General features: G+C 43.8%; 1 protein-coding gene across 3 annotated transcripts in view; it reads left to right on the forward strand.

Annotated features, from left to right (window-relative positions):
* Positions 1-19696, forward strand: part of Tmem241 (transmembrane protein 241) — a 119444-nt gene extending 99748 nt beyond the window's left edge. For all 3 annotated transcript variants that reach the window (XM_048806438.1, XM_048806439.1, XM_048806441.1), the window contains 2 exons: positions 9217-9281; positions 17404-19696. In XM_048806438.1, coding sequence (XP_048662395.1) covers positions 9217-9281; positions 17404-17464 — 126 coding nt within the window. In that variant the 3' untranslated portion in view covers positions 17465-19696. The remainder of the gene's footprint in view (positions 1-9216; positions 9282-17403) is intronic.
* The last annotated feature ends 2377 nt before the right edge of the window (positions 19697-22073 follow it).

Raw genomic sequence — 22073 nt, forward strand, 5'->3', positions numbered from 1 at the left:
ACAAAAAAAAAAAAAAAAAGGTAATAACAAGAATGGGAAGAAATTGAAACCTGCATACACTGCTGGTGGGAAATGTAAAATGGTGTAGTTAATGACAGTCACAGTGATGATGCAGGTAGTGATGATGGGGTCTTGTTTGACCGTGTTCTGGCTTATTTCATCAATGTTATAAAGTGGTCCTGTGATTTTTGACAATTTTATGGATATTTTTACTCCAACTAGTGATCTATCAACAACTGGGAGATTCAACCTTGTGTTTATTACAAGGAGAGCGTCTAAAAACCATCCATACCAGGGTCTCTAACAAATCTCTATTTGATTGACATGCAACAGAATATTAGTGAGTTATTTGTATTTTAACTTCTCACAAAAGTCTGGATATGGAGTCAAAGTTGAGAACCACTGAGCCACACTGACATCTCCAGGGCTTAGCAAAGCTGCCCTGGCGGGTCAACATAGAGGTGGGAAGGAGGCTTGGCACAGGACTCAGGAGAACGTGGTTTTAGTCCCAACTCTCCCCTTGTAACTATGTACTCTGAGCAAGATATTTACCCTTGTGAGCTTTGATGTTTTCATCTGTGAAAATGGGTTAAGCACCCTCCTGTGCAGTGATGTCGTGGGGATCTCATGAGATCACACATGTGGCACTGTGAAGGCTGATGTCTGGAATATTTTATGTCCTCATTCTGGTTATTTTCTTCCATGACCTAGATACTCACATTACATTTAAAAAAATTTTTTTCTCTCCTATTTCTTCTCCCATAAAATGTTGGAGTTTGGTAAAAGTCACCTAAGATTTTTCCAGGATTAAAATTGATCTTGCCTTCACATAAGCCTAATCTCTTTTGTCCCTCTTCTGTGTTCTCAGTTCCATTGTGCTTACAATAAATGTTTTCCTGATGTCTGACAAAACTAATGGTTCCTATGTTTTAAATGAGGCGATACCAAAGACTATTAATAGCCATGTCTGGAGGTTAGTGTGAGATGTTGCTCATTAATAATTATACTGATCATGGTAATAAATCACCAGATGGGTAATAAGAGTTAATTGAATATTTGAATAATGCCAAATAGAGTTCTCAGCCTTAGCTGCGGTTTCTATCTCATGGATATGGACTAGTTCCTTGATACTAGAAGTAAAAGCCGGGTCTCCGATTATAAACTTTACATTAGATTCCCTCAGTTACCTAAAAGGAAGGCTGGATTAGTAGCATTCATATGTGAGTTTTCTACCTGGACTCCAAGACTGTCCACACAAACTTCCAGCTCTGTGGTCTATGAGAGAGCAAGTTCACTGTTCATGAAGATGTGGCCGGGCGTTCACATAGCAGGCTGAGAAAATAGGTCTTGGTGCCATGTTGCTGGAATTGAAGGTCTAGAACAGCACCTGCTATCGTGTGGGCATTGGTCCAATGCAGTGGCTGTTAGTAGGTCTGGGTTAGACTCTGAGCTTCTGCAGCCCTCCAAACTCCCTGTTGATAATGGTGCAGCTTGTCTGGACCACACTTTGCATGACAGATAGATGATATCTATTGTTCTGTCCACCAGCACTTTCCATACCTTCTTCGGGGGAAATGTTCCTTCCTGTGCTCCAGCCTTGAAGTTGAAGAATGATCTTCTGTATTCTTAGATTACTCTGCCTCTCTAGTCATAGTTAGCCAACTGCCCCTGGACCTAGTGAGAACATTCACTGGCTTGTTTGGACTTGGAACCAGAGAGATCCAGTCTCAGATCCTTTCTGTGGAGCTCTTTCTAGTCCTGTGGAGGTCATTGATCAATGGGGAAGGGCAGAGAGAGTGTCCCTGTGGTTGTCAAGTTCTCAGGGCCAGTTGTCCTTCAGATGTGAAAAGAGATTTAAACAACAAACAATACTGTGATCGTAGAGGTTATATTACCACTAGATCACCACCGATGTCTAGTGCAGTTGTACAAAATCTAACAGGTGCACATCACACCAGGTCTCTGTTGTTAGCCCCTGGACATTCAAAGCTGAAGAGCACAACCTGATTCAAGAGACCATACATTTCAGTGGAGTTTGTCATGTGAAGTAGGGAGGTGGGGTGTGCCTGATCCATTCATGTGTGTAAATGGAGTTCAGGTCAGGAAAAGTTTTCTAGGAATGGACTTTGGAGCTGTGAGTAGGAATCGTGTGGACGGGCCTGTGAAATTATTCCAGGCAGGGAGAACTCTCTGAGTGAAGGCAAGATGACACTATGAAGCTGTGTTTGAAAAAAATGACAGCCAGCTTAACAGGGAGGTGCGTGACTTAACTGATTCTGAAGGAACGGACAATGGATGGTCTTACGTGTGTCATATGTACTTAAGAGTCATATGTACTTAAAAAAATACTAAAAAATAATCCTGCCTCTAATTCTCCCACAGATGCCTCACTATCTGGCAGGTTCCCACTAACACTCTCTCCTCCTCCCCCTTATTTCCCTTAAACAGAAAATTTGTCTCAGGATCGAAATGAATGTTTAAAAAACAAATCTGATCCACTTTAAATACCAAAATCTGTTTAAATAACACAGAGGTTATGACATCCGTTGACAAAGCCAGGAAGTTCAAAGCCCTGCAGTTGGCACGTGGCGTTGAGTTCTGCTGTGGTTGGCATTGCTCGGTGTGGGGCAGGTTCTGGTGTTTGTTTTTCAGGTCTGAGTGTGTGAAGGACACAGGCCTCAGACGATTCGACTCTTCTTTTAGGAAAAATCTGCATGTTTTAAAATGCTTTTTAAAAGCAAGAACAATAATTGGCAATAGTGGTTATTTCTTAATGTCTTTTGAATGGTGAGTTCCAAGAGTAACTTGAAGTCTTTTTTAGGGGCAGACTTTAGTCATTTTAAAGGCTTTTTTTTTTGTCTTGTTTTGTTTTAAATATTTATGCTTTTATTGACATTTTTGGAGGACAAAGTTAAATTTGTGTCTAGTGTGTTGGGCAATATCATTTCATTGAAGGTGGTGGGAGATTTCAAAGGGGTTCGAGCCCTTCATGGATTCCCAGGGTAAGCTCGTTGCAGTAGGGTCCGTAACATCTAGGACCTGATTGTCAGCTTGGAAATGTTGGGAGCTTGGTTTTGTGCCATCATCATGGAGTGAGATTCACTGGGATTGATGTCTGTTGTTTGGATGAAGGGTTAATTGGTACAATGGGACACCAATCATCATTGATCAGTCCTTCTGGAAGACCAGTTCTATGACTCTGGTGTAAGTCAAGGCTGTAGTCAAGAGGCCAAGGACTGGCCAGAGCCAGGCAGGCTGGAAAGCTCCCTTCCCAGATTGGAGACCAGAGTGAAGTGTGGAATGCTAAGAGGGAACCTGGTATAACTCTGGAGTCAGGATAAAAGCAGGGTCCCATCCTGTGGATTGGGTGGCCCTGGGTGATTGGGGTGCAGTGAGAGAGTATGGAATGGTTGAGGGCTCCTTCTGTGGTTCCAACCTTAGTGCTCCTCCCTAAAGGGTCCTGTTTGAGACCTTGTACTCTAATCAGATGATATTCAGTGCTATGGTTTGATTGTCCCCTCCAAACTCATGTTGAAATTTAATTTGCCATTGTAACAGTATTAACAGGTGGCAACCTTTAAGAGATGATTAAATCACAAGAGTTCTGCCATGAATGAATTAAAGCTGTTGTCTTGGAATAGTTTCCTGATTAAAAACAGTTGAGAGGCTGGGGTTGTGGCTCAGTGGTAGAGCACTCACCTCGCCTATATATATATATATATATATATATATATATATATATATNATATATATATATATATATATATATATATATATATATATATATTTAAATATAAAAATAAATAAGTGAAATAAAGATATTGTGTCCAACTACAACTAAAAAATAAAAAAAATTAAAAAACAGCCGAGCTCAGCCCAGTTTCCTCTCTCTGTCTTGCACATGCTCTGTTGCCCCTCTATGAGTTGTGACACACCATAAAGGCCCTATCCAGAAGCCACTGCCATGCTCTTAGACCACCCAGCCTCCAGAACCTTAGCAAATGGATCTCTGTTCTTTATTAATTGCCTCATCGATGATGTTCTATTATAGCAGAAAATGAACTGAGACATTCAGGAAGCCCCCAAGACAAACAAATGTCAAAACCCCTATATTCCTGCAACTAGTGTTTGGCAAATACTGGTGGAAGGGGCAGTGAAGCTCTTGGGATCTAGACAGAGAAATGAAGGCTGGGATCAGTTCTGTGCTTACATGTTCTTGGTACTGCTCTGTGGTCCATTTGGCATTTGGTGACCTTGCCTTCAAGGAGCTGGAAATTAGGAATTAAAGTTATGCTCTTCACACAACACACACACACACACACACACACACTCCTTTCTAAGCTCCCAAGGTATTCCAGTACCCCAAGGTATTTCCAATAGGAAAAAGTAGACTCTTCCTACTTGACCCTTCTGTTTAAAGTTTTTTTTTTCCTCCAAAATGAGAAGAAATTTTGTTTCTGGGTTGAAATGAAATGCTTCTACATATGTTTCAGAGCAAATTATAAGTTTTCAAGCTCTTGAAGAACCTCTCCCTCAGAGCTGACCCTCCTAACAAGCAAAAGTACTGTGCCTGTTTCTTGTGTGGGTGACTGAGAGATCAGCAGTGGCTCTCAGTCTTTCCTTCCTTAGTAGATGCCGACTGAGCTCCAGGCTGGGATGGTTTAATGTCTTTGACCTCAGGTTCACAGACTGGAGAGGGGAGATCGACTTGTAAATACATCAGTGACAAAGAGACAAAACAGTAGGCAGTTTGTGAGGCTCTCGCCCAGGTAGGGAGAACAAATGCTGGGGGGAGAAGAGGTCAAGCAACAGGGCACTTGGGAAAGGTTCCTGGTGGACCCATTTTTTGTTACTATAACAAAATACCTGAGGCAAGTAAAGAAAAAAACATTTATTTAGCTCATAGTTTTGAAGGTTCAAGGGCATTGCACTGGCATCAGTAGTTCTAGTGCTGAACTTCTTGCTGGCAGAGTCCCAAGGTGGCATGAGGCCTCAGATGGTAACAGATGGGGGACATGCATGTTTATGTCTGGTCTCTCTCCCTCTTTGTATAGAGCCATCAGGATTATAGTCAAGGGTTCCCACCTTAATGACCTTATCTGCTCCTAACTACTTCCCAAAGGCCCCACCTCTAAACACTGTGGCTGGACTTAGTTTCCACCCTCATGCTGCTATTGACATGTGACTTTGGGGGTTAAATTCCCACCTGAGCTCAGGGGACAAACCATAGCAATTCTAAAGAGTCCTTATTTCAGAGGAGCCTAGAGAGGAGCCTTGAGATTTAGTCGGGCAAAGTTGGGGGAGTGGGTAAAAATTAAAAATTCAGGCAGAGAGAAGGAAGTAGATTCTGTGTGTGTGTGTGTTAAAATAAACATAGGTTTTACCATCTTCACCATTTTTAAATGGACAGTTCATCAGCATTATATTGTTGTGCATCTATTACCCATGTCCATAAATTTGGTTTTTTCCCCAAACTTTAACTTTGTCTTTGTGAGTTTCTCTGAGTTGGATGACTAAGTACCTCATATAAGTGGAAGCAGTTTTTGTCTTTCTGTGACTGGCTTATTTCACTCAGCACAGTGTCTTCAGGGTTCATCCATTTGGTAACGTTTCAGAATCTCCTCTCTCTCTCTGGCTGAATCATATCCTGTCAGATGTTTGTACCACATTCTGTCTGTCCAGCCCTCAGTGGACACTTGGGTTGTTGCATCTGATTGTTGTACATAATGCTGTTATGAACACAGATGTGCAAATAACCATTTGAGTTTCTACTTTCAGTGGGTTCTTCCCTTTTAAGCAGTGTGGGGCTTGTGTGAGCCCTTGCTTGTGCTCCTGGCTATGAGAAAAGGTTAACCTAGGGGTCAAGGCCTTTGTTCTACCCCTTGTTGTTGCAAACCAGAAGGGTTCCTGGAGCAAGTCACCATCTCTGGGCCACAGTATCCTACTTATGAACTAAGGCTGTCCCTTCCACCTCTCAGGTTCTGCCCCTTGGTGACTTTGTGTGAAACATTCTGCACCTAGGCTTGGACCACTCAGTTTCTCCTGGCTTCTCTTTCCTCCCTGGTGGAATGAGAAATGGAGTGGACCATTGATGTGACCACATTTAACAAGGGCACTGTAGGTTAGGCCAATGAAAGCTCATGGTGCACAGAAATCTGCCATTTTGCTGAGCCATGAATTTGAACCTCACACGCAGTGAGGCTGATGTGGGAGCAATTCTCTTAGTGGGTAAGCCAGGATGCCCAGCTGCCCCATGTCAACCTTGCTCAGAGGCATGGCTGCCTGCTGCATGCCCTTTCTTAAGAATTGGCTTTTGTGAATTGGTAAGACTACAGCAACTCTGTGCAAAAGAGAGAAGAAGAAACAGAAAGAAAATGCCCCTAAAAGGAGAGCTGACTGTCAGGGCTGGTGGGGAAAGGAGAGCCAAGTGGAGCAGCCTAAGCAACTGACAGTTCTTCCTGAAAGAGTGGCACGCCCCACTGCCTGGTGGCTCTGCCAGGCAAACAACTTCACTGTACATTTGTGACAGAAATAAGACACACCTATTTCTAAGACTTTCATTGAGCATCTCAGCCAGCAGCAAACTCACTCATTGAAAGAGAAAAATGTCCAAGAAGTTTTAGAACATGGCTCAGGAGAAAGGCGGGAGGCTACACAAACATTTCCAGGAAGGAGCAGATGGTGCAGGCACCAGCGTGGTTTACCAAAACCAATCTTGTTTGCAAGTCAGGACTGGTTTGAAAATTTGAAGATGTGTTTTTGTTGGCAAATGGTGCAGTTAATAGGAAGAAGCAGGCCAGCGGCCTGTGTCACGGCTGCCGGGAATCCTCCTAGGCTGAAGGAGCTCCTGTGGGACAGAGACACCAGTCCCAAGCTGTGGGTGTGGCAGAGCAAGGGAGGTGTCCCTCTTCCCAGGCTGAAAGAGGCAAAAAGGAGAAAACTGGAAAAAGGAGAGAAACTGAGCAAAAAAGGGCCTCATGTAGCTGATAAAAATGGACAAAGGAATGACAATAGTGGTGAAGAAATAGAAGTATCACCCCCCCCAGGGGGCCCTTCACAGACGTAGAGAAGCGTTCCCTTATACCACATTGCCACCACACTGACATCCAGCAGTAGGCTGCGCTCTTCCCCTCAGTGCCAAGAAGTGCATCTCAATTAGCACCATTCCAGGAAATGTCCAAGAGGTTGCAATAGGGAAGAGGGATTAACAAGGTAGTTAATTTGGGTCAAGACCAAGGAAGGAAAAACAAGAGAGAAAAAAACGACAATAAAAATAAGAATAAAAAGGAACATAATGAAAGCAGGCACACACACTATAAAATCATGCATCCAAATGGCTAAATGCTAATCTATTGGGAAACTAGATGAGATACATTTTTGGAAACCGTATACATGGAAAACTTTTAAGACGCAATAAAAGACTTGACTGGGCTCTTAAAGGCTACCACAACTAGAATCTCCAGGTCCAGGGGCCTTGGAATCAGGGTCAACTTTCATGTTCAAGAATGCTTTATCCTTTATAGGAAAACAGTGAAGCAGGTGGACTCACTCTTGTGCTTTAGTGTAGCCTTGTTTTTAAAACCAGATGACCACATTGCAAGGTAACACAGTGTTAGCCCTGCCTCACTTATGACCATAGATGCAGATGTCCTAAGTGAAATGTTGTATTTTTAAAAAGAAGAAGAAGGAGGAATGAGGGACAGCTGTCATTCATTGTGTCCTTTAAGGGGGGAAAAACCCCACCACTCACTTCCCACTTTGAGAAATCTTTCCTTTTGTCCCACTTTGCAGTTGTCCCTCTGATCTGGTTTCTACTTTCTTTTTTTCTTTTTTCTGGGTACCAGGGATTGAACTCAGGGGCACTCGACCACTGAGCCACATCCCCAGCTCTATTTTGTATTTTATTTAGAGACAGGGTCTCACTGAGTTGCTTAGGGCCTTGCTAAGTTGCTGAGGCTGGCTTTGAACTTGCAATTCTGCTGTCTCAGCCTCCTGAGCCACTGAGATTACAGGCATGCACTACTGCACCCAGCTGGTTTCTACTTTCTTGTCCATGAAAATGGTACATAGATCTTTTCTGGTGGTCCAGGGTTTTGCTCCAAAGCAATTAGGGGAGCAAACAAAGTTTGCCAAAAACTCAGAATGTGAGGCCAACAGGTAAACCAGAAAGTTCAAAATGTCGTAAAGTTTACATACGGAAGGGTTTGCGTTTCTATTTCCAAACTTCTTTCTAAGATGGTAAATGAAAGATGTTAAGTGGGTAAGGAGAGGGTTCATCAGACCTGCTCCCTACTTTTGGCCATCTGCTTCCTGCCTTGTTCCCATCCATGAGGCCTAAAGAGGCCTCTAGGGCAGCATATAAAGTCTCATGGGGGATGGGTAGTTGACATTTCCTAGGGTCTCCAGCATGAATGACCCTCATTCCAACACGGCCTGCTTCCCACCTCCTCTTACAGCAAGAAAGCAGGTCCTCAGGATCACCTTCTTCATGGGACCTGTTTTGACCTGCAGAATATAGAATTCTGGAGGCAAGAAACAGCTTGTCTTAAGCAGTTGTTCCGAGTGTGGACAAGGTTGGATCATTGGTTCACACACAATCTCTGTGCCGGTTGCTCAGAAGCACCTCTGGAGTCTGGGTCCTACAACTGCCATTCCTAAGAGACTTTTCTGGAATTTATAGCTCTGAGAGATATGGGGATACCTCTTCTCTCTCTTTTGGCTTCTGATACTTGCAGATAATTAATGATTTAACTGCTCTCTTCCCCGGGAAGCTCCTGGTATCTTAGAATGCATAATGGGCCAGAAAGATGGAACTAGGGTGCTATGGACAAGGCAGATTGACAGATACATGTGTGTTCGGGGACAGGGTAGTGAGCAGCCTTAACTTGGAGATGAATTCCATATGTGAGGCAAGATGGAAATGAATATAATTAATATCCTCCTTTCCTGAGATAAGAAACGTTGGCTGTGTGCCTCTTTTTTTTTTTTTTTTACTTCCAAATCAGACTAGGATTTAGCATTTTCCAAACACTTTGCTCAGAGGCCACACTAAATGCTTGGGATTAGGAGGTGTGTGGGGGAAAAGGACACAAAATGGAAAGACATGGCTCATGTCAAGGGGTGTGAAATAATATGATGTAAGCTTGTGAGAAATTATTCTGGGGGTTCCCAGAGTCCTGCTTCTCTGGTGATCTTTTGTTGCAATTCTTTCTGCAGGTGGTCACAGCTGGACTATCAGTATTACTGTTTGATGTGACCCTGACCAGTCCAATTGTGGGATGGTAAGTCTTATGCAATGAAAGGAAATGCAAATTTGTTGTTTCACTTTCAACAGGATACTAATTTTTGCTCAAATGTGGAAGAAAGAGTATGTATTGGGTGTATGTGTCCATCCTAATGTAAGTCTTGTATTAGTAAAAGCTTTTTTGTTAAAGAAGACTCTTACTGATATATAAATTGACAATCAGAAGAGTGAATATATCACTCTCATATATGACTCAGGACCACATCTGGTTGGTGGGAGCTGGTGCTGGTACCTAGGTGTACCCATGGCATCCTGGTTTCTCTCAGGGCTTCTTGAATGATGCTTTGGGTGCTATCGAAGCCACTGAAACAACAGTGTTATTTTTAAATATCAGTAGGAGATTCCTGTGGGAGAAGTGTGAGGGGCAGGACTGGTGGCCCTGTGGAATACCATGATGGGTAAGTCTAAGAGATGAACTTGAATCTCATGTGGCCTTGGCCTGGGAGGGCTTATTCAATAAATAGATATTTACCCATGCCTAATATGTGCCAGGAACTGTTCTTTAAAGTAAGAAATTGCTGCCTCTGTGGTGTCCATAGGTGCTCATTCCCCTGCACAAGGCAAGGCCATATCTAAACCATCCCACATTAACAGAAATGAGTATTTTGGTTCACAGCACTAAGAAAAGTGATTCCAGACTTCTCTCAGGAGCCACTAATGGGGGGCATTTTCTGCCCCAAGAAGAAAAATGAAAGGAAAAGAATAATTAGGAAATACTCCTGTACCTTCCTCCTCCTCCTCCACCTCCTCCTATTCTCCCCTCCTCTTCCTTTTAATAACAACTAAATATTTATTGAGCAAATACTATGCTCTCAACATTTTACCTTACTATTATTTCACTTTTACAACAATCCTTCAAATTTTCCATATTAAAAAGATGAAGAAACTGAAGTAAAGGATACTGTAGCCATAAGATGATTAGACCAGGATTCAAACCCAGAGCTCTGTGTGTCCAAAGCCCCATAACCTTCTAGAACTGATTTAAGAAGCACCACAGACCTGCCTTCAGAATAGACAGTGTACCAGGTAGAATCTCATAAGGGAGGGATGAGGGAAGTTGGCTTAGATGTTCCTCTTCCCACCCAAGTGGTGGTGTTACTGTAACAAATACCAGAATCAATCAGCTAACAAGGAGAAAAGGTTTATTTTGGCTCATGGGTTTTGAGGTTTCAGTTCACAGTTGCTTGGGCCCATTGCTTTGGGGCCTATAAAGACACAGGACATCATGGTGGGGAGCATATGTTGGTGGGAGATGCTCACCTCATGGCAACTGGGAAGCAAAGAGAGAAAGAGGAAGGGACTGGAGCCCACAATCCCATTCAAGGACACATCCCTGATGACCTCACTTCCTCCCACTAGGCTCCCTCTCCTACAGGTCCCATCACCTCCCAATAGCACCACTGGCAGCCAGGACTTCAGCATGTGGGCCCATGGGATCACTCATCCAAACCATAGCAGTGATATGAGATATATAGATAATTTAACAGCAAAACAGAGGGATCATAATTGAAGCCAAGACAGTTCTGATTCTTGCTTAGGGGCTGAATCAGGAAACAAACAACAACAAAAAAATGTCCAGGGTAGCATTTTTAGGACAAAAGTCTCATCATCTTTTATTTTAATTTGAATATGATAGCTATGATTCCATCAGTCAATGTATTTATTGTGTGACTGCTGTCTGCAACTTATATGGAAGCCATTAAAAAGCATAAAACATCATCCATCCCTCAAGGGGCATTCAATGAAAAGGAAAATCAAAAGCTTAATTCATGGGATGGTAGAATAACAGCTGTTTGAATGCCCAGTGAGCATGCAGACTGAAGGAGGGAGAGAAGACAGGAGTACTTGGAAGAAAGGCCTGAACTAGCTTGATACTGAACCTCATGCAGAAGAGAGAGGCTTATGTAGACCAAGGGATAGGAGAGGACTTAGCCCCTCTCACCCGGGAAAAAAAGGGCGGGAGGTGCCAATGGTGAGACTCAGTAGTTTAAGCTGGGGCTGTGGGTCAGCCACTAATCCATGCTCCCTCTTTCTTCTTCTGCACTTAACTTGGAAAGAAATGACATTAAATGGTGGGCTGGTTGATGTCCCAAACCCAACATCCAAGGGAGAAAACATTTGCCTCCTGGGACATTCTTAAATCTCCAAATTTCTGTATCCTTAACCTTCATGGTATTAGTCATGGTGGTATTTTGTTTTGATTTTTGGTAATGGAGATTGAACCCACGGGCCTTAACCACTGAACTACATCCCAAGCCCCCCCCCCTTTTTTTTTATTTTTTTATTTTGAGACAGGGTCTCTCTCTAAGTTGCCCAGGCTATCCTTGAACTTATGATCGCCCTGCCTCAGCCTCCTGAGTTGCTGGGATTATAGGCATGCACCACAGCACCAGGCTTAGTCTAAATTCTTGATTTTCTTACACATAATACTTCAATCAATCATATTTTGTAAAGAATTTCAGAATGAACCAGAAAAACACAGGTGTTGAACTGAGCGTGAGAAACAAGAGTTAGACAGTTCACCAGCGACCAGGAAATGCTAAGTCGGGATATTAAAGAGGCTCTAGTCTGCAAGAGGCTGTGTCTCTAGACTGTTTCACATCCTGTGAACTTGAGGGTATGCCCCAAACAAAATGGAAAGAAATGCTGTGTGTATCCAAATCAAGGAAGCAGCATGTGTGATTATTGCAAAAGGAACCTTGACTTTGGAATTTCCTGATTTTTTTTTTTTAAAACTCTTGAGGGTAAGAATGGTGTGTTTTCAGCCTCAAAGAATTTTCCTACCACAAAGTGAACCACCAGAAGGGGCGTGTCAGACTGTAATTCACATTTCTGCCATGCACAGAGCTAGTTGTATTGTGTCTGCACTGGGCGTGTTCAGGTGTGGTTAAGTGACCATCTCTCAGGTCCCTGGAGGGGTGGGCTGATCATTGTGGTGTGGGAGTTTAGACCCATCAGAAGTCACACAAGGCAGGGGCGACAGGCCAATTTTTTTTTTAAACCTACTGCATTTGCCTATACAGTTATAGTTTCTTGTGTTTTGCTTTTCAAATTTTGACTTAGTCATCGACATTTAGAAATTGGGTGATTTTCTTTTACCAGTCCAGCCTTCCAGATTCTTTTGAAAATGTGGAACAGCTGTTAGTTAATGTGGGCCTGCTCTTGCTCACAGGAGCATTGCTGGAGTAGACAGAGCTGCCCTTGCATGTGGCCAGGTGCTCTCCAGTTCTGCACAGCCTTCACCACCCCTGGGGGCCAAGGACCTGCTCCAGCTGACATCCTGTATCCAGTCATTTGGATGTTCATTCATGCCACACAACTGCAGGGCTGGGCTCTGAGGCTACAGAGGTAAACTTAATCCCTGACTCTGGCAAGGGTCCCACAATGTCATTATCCACTTTCTTGGGTGGATAGCAGCTTAGTTGCACAAAATAGGCCATCTAAAGTCGAGTTTCTCACTCTGTAGACCACTGGTATTTGAGACTAGATGATTCTTTGTTGTGGGGACGCTGTCCTGTGCCTTGTAGGATGTCTAGCAGTGAAGCTGAACCCCAACCCACTAAATGCTAATAATACCCCCTCAGTCGTAATGGAAAATGTCTAGACATTGTGACATGCTCCCTGGGGAAGTAAAATCACCCCCCTTGGAAATCGTTGATCTCAAGATTCATGGAAATGAGTGGGGAAAATGCCATTTGAAATTTCAGCAAATTGCAAAATTTGCACATCTCTTAATTAGAGATTTGGATCAGCTCAGGGGTCAAGTCCTTAGTAGCACCTCTCGCCCACTCTGGGTCTGGGTCTGGCTCTGGCTCTGGAAGCACTGGTGGTGTTGAATGACAGCTAGGTGTGCACACTTGTCCTGCCCATAAGGCTGCAAGCAACTGTAGCAGAGAAGGGCTGGTTTTCATGTACCTTTATATCTCTAGTCTAGCACCAAGTACATGCTGAATGAACACATATTGTATCCAAGAACAGTTTCCAACCTAAGTAACCCATGTGGGTCAATTTTCAATCTTTAATTAAAAGCAACTGTTCTTATCCAGCCATTTATCATGTTTTTAATTATAAAAACAATCTAGTTCAAGCTCAGTAATTTAAATATCGAGATTATACTTAATCATTTGGTTTTTAATTAACAGTTTTATGGCATATATCAATACTGATTTCCTCTATTCTAAACTTTCAGCAAAAGAGGTTCTCACATACAAGAGGGAAATGTTCTGACGTGGGAGCAGAATCCCTGTGAAGTAGAATTAGTTGTGGAGACTCTTCTCTAAACCCCCTTTTCTAGACCAGGAAAGTCACCCTTGTCATTGGAATGGTTTAGGTACAAGGCAAGAATGGAAATGCCCAGTGTTTATTCTAAGGATTCCACAATCAACTTTTCTCCTTTTTCCCCACTCCTCCTCCCATTATTCATTGAACCTGCGTGCCAGTCATGAAGATTGCTCAAACTCCATCCTAAAGCAAACCTCACCAACACTAAGCATCTTTTAAAAATAATCTTAAATCATCTTAGAGTCAAGATATCCCATCCCTTTGATTTCAGGGGACCTCTTTTTCATAGGAAGAATGAGTTTAGGGGCAAGAAGGGCTTCCCCAACACATACCAAAATGCCATTAGAATCATGGTGTCTGACATTTATTAATTTTCCATTTGAATTAGAATTTGAGGGCTGGGGTTGTAGCTCAGTGGTAGAGAGCTTGCCTGGCACATGTGAGGCACTGGGTTTGATCCCCAGCACCACATAAAACTAAATAAACAAAATAAAGGTACATAAAAAAACAATTTAAAACCTTCTCTTTAAAAATGCTAAGTAGAGCTTTCTCAATCATTTTTGTTCATTACCTAATCTCAAGTTTTCTCTAATTTATCAGATTATAAACTGTCACTCACTGAGTCCTGGAGGGAATGGGACATTAGTCAGATACATTTTAGTAAGGAAGAGAGAAAAAGCAAAGTAGTTTGGAATACAAATGGGATTTGGGAGAACCAGTATAATTCAATCATTTGCTGAATAAATATTTATTGGGTACCACATTAGGTGCTGGGCCTGCAGCCAAGCAAACGATACGGTCTCCATCCAATCTGTTGGGTTCAATAGGAATCAACTGAATTACCACAATATAGACATAAAATTGAGATGAGGCCCTTGGTACTCCATAGGAGAAGAGAGAAGGGCTGGGGAGGGGCTGAAATAGCCCCCTGAAAGAGCAGCTCATGGTGGCTATTCCTGGCCACATGTCAGATGTTTATGCCTTAGCTACATGAAGTGTGTTCGTTTCAGGAATGACGAGGATTATAAAATTTGCAAACAGTTCAGTCAAGCTCTGACTTAAATAGTTGTAATGCTGTTAAGAATCCAGGACCCCGTGTCCACTTCTCCTGCCGTTTAGAAAGCAACATCAAAGCTGGCCTCCCTGGCTCGCTTCACAGTGACCGAAGCGAGGTTGTTTTCATTTTTGCACTTGCTAAGCTCCTTGGGTGTTTTGTAAAGTAACTCTGCCAAAGGGTTGAAATGGGGTTGTTACACTCCAGCATTGTTCTCGGGCTGTAGGAGGACAGGTGGCAGAGGGCCAGCCTGCCCCGGTCTTCTCCCTGGTGATTAGGAGGATTAGTGGGAAGTGTATAAAACACTGAGCCCCCAGTTACATGTGCAGAAATAAAAGCCATCCAAACCCATGCAGGCTGCACACAGCCTTCGCATCCTATTGCAGGGACTCTCTACTTGCCTGGGGACTTGAGAGGCTGCAGGCCATCCTAAGGGGCTACTGAGGAGAAACAGAAGATCTGCTTCAAAGGAAAAGCCTGGTCTTTGGAAGGAAAGCCTGCGTGGGCTGAGAACAGCTTCCATTTTTTCCAAAGAGAAAAGACCACAAAGCTCCCCGCCCAGTTTCTGGGGTCCTGAACTAGACAAGGGACAAGCAGGGCCCCAATTTCACATGTGGGTTGTGTTTCAAAATAGGGTCTTTTGGAACTCGGACCACAGTTTCTCCCAGAAGTAACCTATAAATGATGTCTGTAGATGAGTGAAGTCCTCAGAGGAGTATTTGATTCATAACATAGATACTGATTCCAGGCACACAATCGTGAGTTCAATGGAATTGATGGATTCTCAGTATTTATAATATGATTTCAGTAGCAAGAAGTAATTACATTCGCACTTGGAGCTTAAGATAACTCAGTGCTCATCTCCCCTGCCCCCCCATCTCCATTGTCCCTCTGTTGTTCCAGTGGGCAGCACCCTTGTACCCCTGCCTCAGTGACTGGCTCCTTAACCCGCATGCACTCTGCCCTTGTTGAGAGAGGGGGCCCTGGTAGCTTGGGGGATCTTCCCAATCTCCAGGGTGACGAAGGAATATATTTATTATCTCTTGGTTCAGAAAGTAGGACTTAGACTCACAGGTGAGGTTATAAGATGCAGCTGTGTTCAAGTGTGAGGCGGAGTCATGTCTCAATCAGTCCCCAGAGCCAACTCAGTGCCTCCCTAGAGACACTCTTGTTCGGTGGGTGTCAGAGCTCCTCGCCAGTGTGACAGGCTGGCTTACACAATGGGACATGTCCATCACTAGACATCTTCAGGTTGGGTGGCCGGCCTGCTGTGAGATCCACGGAAAGGGATTGCTGTTCTGGGAACAGAATTGATTAGGAAAATTCTCTTATTATTCTCATAATTTATTGATTGTCCATGGTTGCCAAGCACAGCGGTGATTGCTTCAGGCATATTATTTCTAAGCCTCACAGAAGCTTTTAGAAATGGTCAGCCTCTGTGGTCCAGATGGAAAAACTGAGGCTTAATAAGACGACATAGATAATAAATACCTGAGCCAAAACTTGAACTCAAGTCAGCCTGACCCTAAGTTGACTGTGTTTACATTCTCACCCATAGTCAACTCACTCTTGCATTAGAAGTGCAAAATTGTGCAAGTTACCTTGATATCAGAGTCACCCACATAGGTGACATTTTTTACTGGAAATGTACTGTGAGCAGCCTGCAAGTGTTTCTGATATATTCAGCATCCAAAACATGTTAGAAATATGAAGGTGTTGGGCTGGGGTTGTGGCTCAGCGATGGAGCGCTCGCCTTGCATGTGCGAGACCCTGGGTTCGATCCTCAGCACCACATTAAAGTAAATAAGTGAAATAAAGGTATTGTGTCCAACTACAACTAAAATATAAATATTAAAAAAGAAATATGAAGGTGTTGTCATCAGAGTGTGTGTGTATGTGTGTGTGTGTGTGTGTGTATGTGAGGTGTGTGTAAGTGTGTTGTGTATGAGCACACAAGAGGACTGGTATGTGGATAGAGATGAAGGGAAGAAAAGCACCTCTTTGAAAGGGTGGTTGGCTCCTCTGTAGAGTCTTTCACCCTCAGGGACCGACTATCATAATCCCTTGGTGATGGCCCCGCCCAGTGCCCAGAATGACAGGGGATTCAGACAGACACCAGATTGTCTACTGAGAAGTTTAAAATAGAAAATGGAGAGACCTTTGGAAGTATTAAATTTTAGGCATGTTAAAATATTCAACTGTTTTTTTTTCCCTCACTGTCTTTCATCCTCACACTACTTCATTTTCAATTTTCAAATCACTGACCATATTTCTTTCTGGTGGAAAATTCATGATTCCCCATTTGTATGTTCACCTCTCAATGTTCTGTTAGTCTAAATGAAATGCAAAGATTCACAGTGTATCCCCTTACTGATGATCAGACTATGGACCCCTGCATCATTTCATAGCCATCCGCCCTCTTTAGCAAAAAGCCCCTGAGGGCTCTGTGGGAAGCCTTTCTATCTAGTGTGCTTCCTCCAGGGAGCCCGAGCCGGTCAGGAGGAGCAGAACACACCATTGCCTTCCCCGAGGGAAGGTGTTAAAGCTAGTCTTCCAGCCCCCTCACCTCCCTCACTGTATCGGAGGTTTGCCCCTGAGTGGCAGATAGGTCCTGGACTCCAGCTAGAAGCAAGGCAGTCTGGGCTGGTATGAGAATTGCACTCACAGACCGAAGGAGGTGTCCCCTGTCCTGTTCTATGTGGGTGCCAGGCAGCTTGGGTGATCTGCAAGGAGTGAGAAGCTAACCTCATGCTGTTGTTTGCAGCCTCCTGCTTGGTGGACTTGGAGAGGCCTTGCTTGTTTTCTCAGAGCGGAAAGGTTCCTGATAAAGATGGGCAGGAAAAGAAGACTCACGGTTTACCAGCTGGAAATCACAGAGCCCTGACCTCGTTGCATCCTGTTGAGAGGGTCAGAATGAAGAACACAAGGACAGTGACACCACACCAGGGCTCCAGGTGGGCAGAGCTTGTGCCCTGCCCAAGCTGAATGTTTGGGTGGTGGAAAATGCAAAGGCCCCACCACTTCTCATTGCCTCAACGAGAACTATCTAGAGCCCGCCAGGCTGCATCAGAGAAACGGTCTTTGTTATGTCTTCGCATTTTGAGACTCTCTCTTGACTGTGCTGCACCCAGTTCTGCAGAAACAGGAGGAACAGGATTTCACCATGATGGCTCCTCTCACCTTGGCTGACCTGCAGCTTTCAGTTTGAGGTCATGGGCCCACGGTTATTTTGTGGTATATATATATTTTTTTTTGTATGTGTGTGTGTATGTTGTTTTGTGTTTTTACACTTTGGAAATGTCCATTCCTTGTGCTGGAGCCCACACCCACCCAGGTAGAAGTGCAGAGAGACGTGCTCCCTCCTAAAAGCCTCCACTGGGGGCAGGGCAAACATGTGGGTTATCTGGGGTCGGGCCAGGTAGGAAGCCAAAAGGACACTTTAAATCTAGAATGAGTGATGACCTTTTGTGGTTGATGTTTCTATTTATTTCCTGCTTCTAAATTGCTCTTGATGCTTGTAAACTCGTCAGGATGTGTGTTGTATTGACTTCTGCGTACTCTTTTTTGCCCAATGTTGGGTTAAGCTGGTAACTAGGTGACTAGCCAAGGGAAGGGGGTTTAAGTACTGGTGGATGCCTTTCCTGGCAGGTGAAACAAACGAACAATATAGAACATCCGTTTACATGTGCACACTGTTTCAAGTCATCGAATACTGAAGTATGTTTTTCAGACCAGATTAAAGATTGTATTAAAACTATACCTTGCGTCTAGAAAAGAAACAAATTTACATGAAATGATCACTTGATTCTGAAGCCACTAAGAAGGTTTAAAAAAATAACGAAGTTTTTTTTTTTTTAAATAATAAGTTTTCAAAATAATTTACTGCTCTGTCAGAGGGTTTGGGTCATTTTTAGATGACCAGGGAGTATTATTCAGCAGGAGGGCAGGCCTGTGGTGTTGGATACCCACATCATTGATGGAGAACCCCGCCCTTTTCAAAACACCAGGGAGCTGTGCCTTGTTCAAGCTTGGCCCTGTGAAGAATGAAGTCAACTCCATCAGTGGCCATTATTTCTGCATGTTTTCTCCAACTTGTTGGAAAAAGAAAAAGATAATGAAACAAATAGGAATGGATTTGTGTATTTGGAACTTGAGTACCTTAGAATCCGTTCCTTGTCTTTTCCTTGTCTTTGCTTCTCATTTCAGGTTAAAATGTTCAGAATGACCTTTTCGTATATTGGTTTGCAGTTTGCTTTTGTTCTTTATCTGGGATGTCAAACTTTCTATAGACTGAGACTCGAATAGGAAATCTGGCTGTAGAATTTTCTTTATTCTTTGGCTCCCACAAGACTCTATACCACTGAGACCAGCTCTTTTCTCCTTGTAGAAAGTGGCGTCTATCCAAATGTCATCTTATGTCTGTCTTTTCAAGTGCCATTTAAGCAAATGGGGATTCTTCAGGCAAGAAAGAACCACACAGTTAGCAAGTCCAGTCCCATTTCTAGGAGAACGGACCACACATTTTTTTTTTTTTCTGAAAAGTTTTAGACTCTTTTTGTTTTAAGGATCTCTAGCAAGAATGTTTTTGGCTTTGTACTTTTTAAATTTATTTACTATATTTCAGAGTCATATTGTTTTTAAAACCTCAGGTATTTTCTTTGTCACCAGCAAGAGGCAGAGGACAAGGTGTTTTCTTCAGTATGTCCTCCTGTCTCCTCCAGTTTCCTTCTGTTTTTCCTTCTGTTTCCCCGTGGCTGGGCTTTTTTCTTCAAGCTGTAAGTACTATCTTTCACACCCAAGTCCACATCTCAAATCTGAATGCAGGGTGAGCCCAGTGGTCTGTGAGACTAGGGCCTTCCCAGATCACTAGAGTCCCCCCAGCTCACATCTGCCATGGTTCTCTGGGCCTAGGGACCCCACAGGGAATCTCCAGGTAACCCCACACATCCTCATGTCCTGTTTGGCCCCTGAATCTCTTGGTCCTTGATGGCCCCAAATCAAAGCTGGAGGGTTTTGTTTTGTTTATTTGTTGTTTTAAATAAAGAATATGTTTTCTATGTGGTTGTCTATTATTACTAATCAATCTGCTGAGGAGATTTAAAAAATTAAACCATTTATTTTCTTGGTAATTTTCCTTTCTTTTTCTTCTCTTCATCTCTGGCAGGGGGTTATTGCAGAAAACGTTATTGGTATCCCTGGGGGAGGGAAGTATCGTAAACACAAGCCCAGGCTCCTCCTTCTACCACACTTGAGCCTCCTCTCTCCCAGGGGGGAAAGGCACACCCAGCCCCTTTTAGACCTGGGCTGTCAACTGTAGTCCTGGTAGCCCCTTGAGGTCATTGAGCTCTGAATCAAATCATGGCTGGGCCAAATTCAGGTCTGCCATTAGGTGTGGGAAAACACTCATATTGAAAAAATATCTTTGATCTATCCAATATAAATTTAAAACACATGAGATATATAATCTCAAATTTTCTTCTTTTCACATTTTAAAAATGTGGCTGCTAGAAAGTATTTGCAGACATAAGGATGTGTGGGGTTACCTGGAGATTCCTTGTGGGGTCCCTAGATCTGTCAGTCGGTGCTATTTCAGAGTAGTTCGTCTGTCTCTCTGGGCCCAGGCAGCAGCAAAAGAGAAGGGTGCTGGCAGCAGCTGCTGGGGTACCAGCCTGATAATAATGCCTAAGACTACTGGCTCTTGATGCTTATTATATACCCAGCACTGTGCTAGATACTCGTGTCTTTGTTTCCTGTGGCAGTGCAGGAAGCATCCTCTGTATTCTTCAAGAAGATCAGAGAAATTCAGTAACATTTCCAGGGCCACCCAACTGGGACTCAAAGCCTGGCTTTTTGAAGCCTCTTCCTGCAGTATTCACATTAGAAACTTCTTAAAATAAAGAAATGAAGCCAGTTATGGTGGCACAAACCTGTAATCCCAGCAACTCAGGAGGCAGAGGCAGGAGGATCTGGAGTTCAAAGCCAGCCCCAGCAATTTAGTGAGGCCCTAAGCAACTCAGTGAGACCCTATCCCTAAATAAAATATAAAAGGGCTGGGGATGTGGCACAGTGGTTAAGCACTGCTAGGTTCAATCCCTGGTACCAAAAAAGGAGAAATGCAGCCCCTCCACCCATGTTTTATAGAGGGTTGTCAGTTCTTCAGGAAGTGCTGAGATGTGGATTCCTAACATCTCTGAAACCATGGAGACTTTCTTCCTGAAAGCCAGGTTATCTCCCTTTGCCCAAGGTTAGGGTTTGTGGCCTGTGTTCCCATCCCCACTGCGTTTTTAGAGTGTTCTGATCTTCCCCAGCCTCCTGTGTTGGCTTGTCTGAGATCTCCCTTGGATGGTGCTGGAGCAACCAGGAGCACTTTGGGAATTGCCCTCCTCTCTCCTGAACCATCTGAAGTGTTGCCAGAGCAACCAGCTGCTGATTACTGAATTCTCAGGCACATTTCTCAGAGGTTGGCATGGTCAGATGGGGCTGAGGGGTTTGAAGGTTGAAGGAGCAGTGGCCTCCAGATCCTGGAACTTGGTGTCAGCAGAGGACACCCTTCTCTTCACTGGGTCTGCAGGTCTGACGAAGGAGGTATGTCCCAGATCTGCCTGAAAATGAAAGTAGGTGAGTGGTCAGTAATGTTTGAGCCAAGTATCAAAGAATATGGGGTCAGCTAAAGTTTGGTGGGGTTTTTTTTGGGGGGTGGCTTCATGGTCCTTGGGTTCTTGTTTTGCAAGTCAAAGGGGTGAGGCTCTTGACCTTTTCCCAGCCCTATTTAGCATCCCTGCTTTAGCCTCTGTCCTCTAAACCCAGCCAGGGGGAGACACCACCACCCAGTGGTCCTGTGTCATTCACGTTCCTTTCTTTTGAATCCGGTGACTCTGTGACTTGTCTGTAGCCAGTTGGATATGGTGGAAATGGTGGTATGTGACATCCAGGGCCAGGTCAAAAGCAGCCTTGAAGTGTCTGCCTTGGCCTCTGGGAGCTGAGAGCCACCTGAGTAGAGCAGCCAGACACAGATGCTCCAGGGAACAGACTCTGAGCCATCTTGCATCCTCTAGACCAGCCTGTCTATCAGTTGAACACCACCAAGTGATCCCAGTCACTGCCATGTGGGGCAGAGGGATCACCCAGCTAAGCAGTAACTGAAGGAATCCCTGAGCATAAAATTGTGAGATATGGTAAAATTGTCCTTAAGCCCCAAAGATTTGGGACAGGGTATTATACAGCAGTCAAAAATAGTGAGCCTGCTTATGACAGCACCTGCTTACAGTCCCAGCTACTGGGGAGGTTGAGGTGGGAGGATCACTTGAACCCATGAGTTCAAAACCAGCCTGGGCAACATAGTGAGACCCTGTCTCACAACAGAGGAAAGAGAAAATAAGAGAGAAAAAGAAAAAAACAAAAACAAAAACAGCCCTTTCTCCTCTCTGGAAGATG

This window comes from Marmota marmota, unplaced genomic scaffold, assembly GCF_001458135.2.
Source record: "Marmota marmota marmota unplaced genomic scaffold, marMar, whole genome shotgun sequence".
Classification (NCBI taxonomy): Eukaryota; Metazoa; Chordata; class Mammalia; order Rodentia; family Sciuridae; genus Marmota; species Marmota marmota.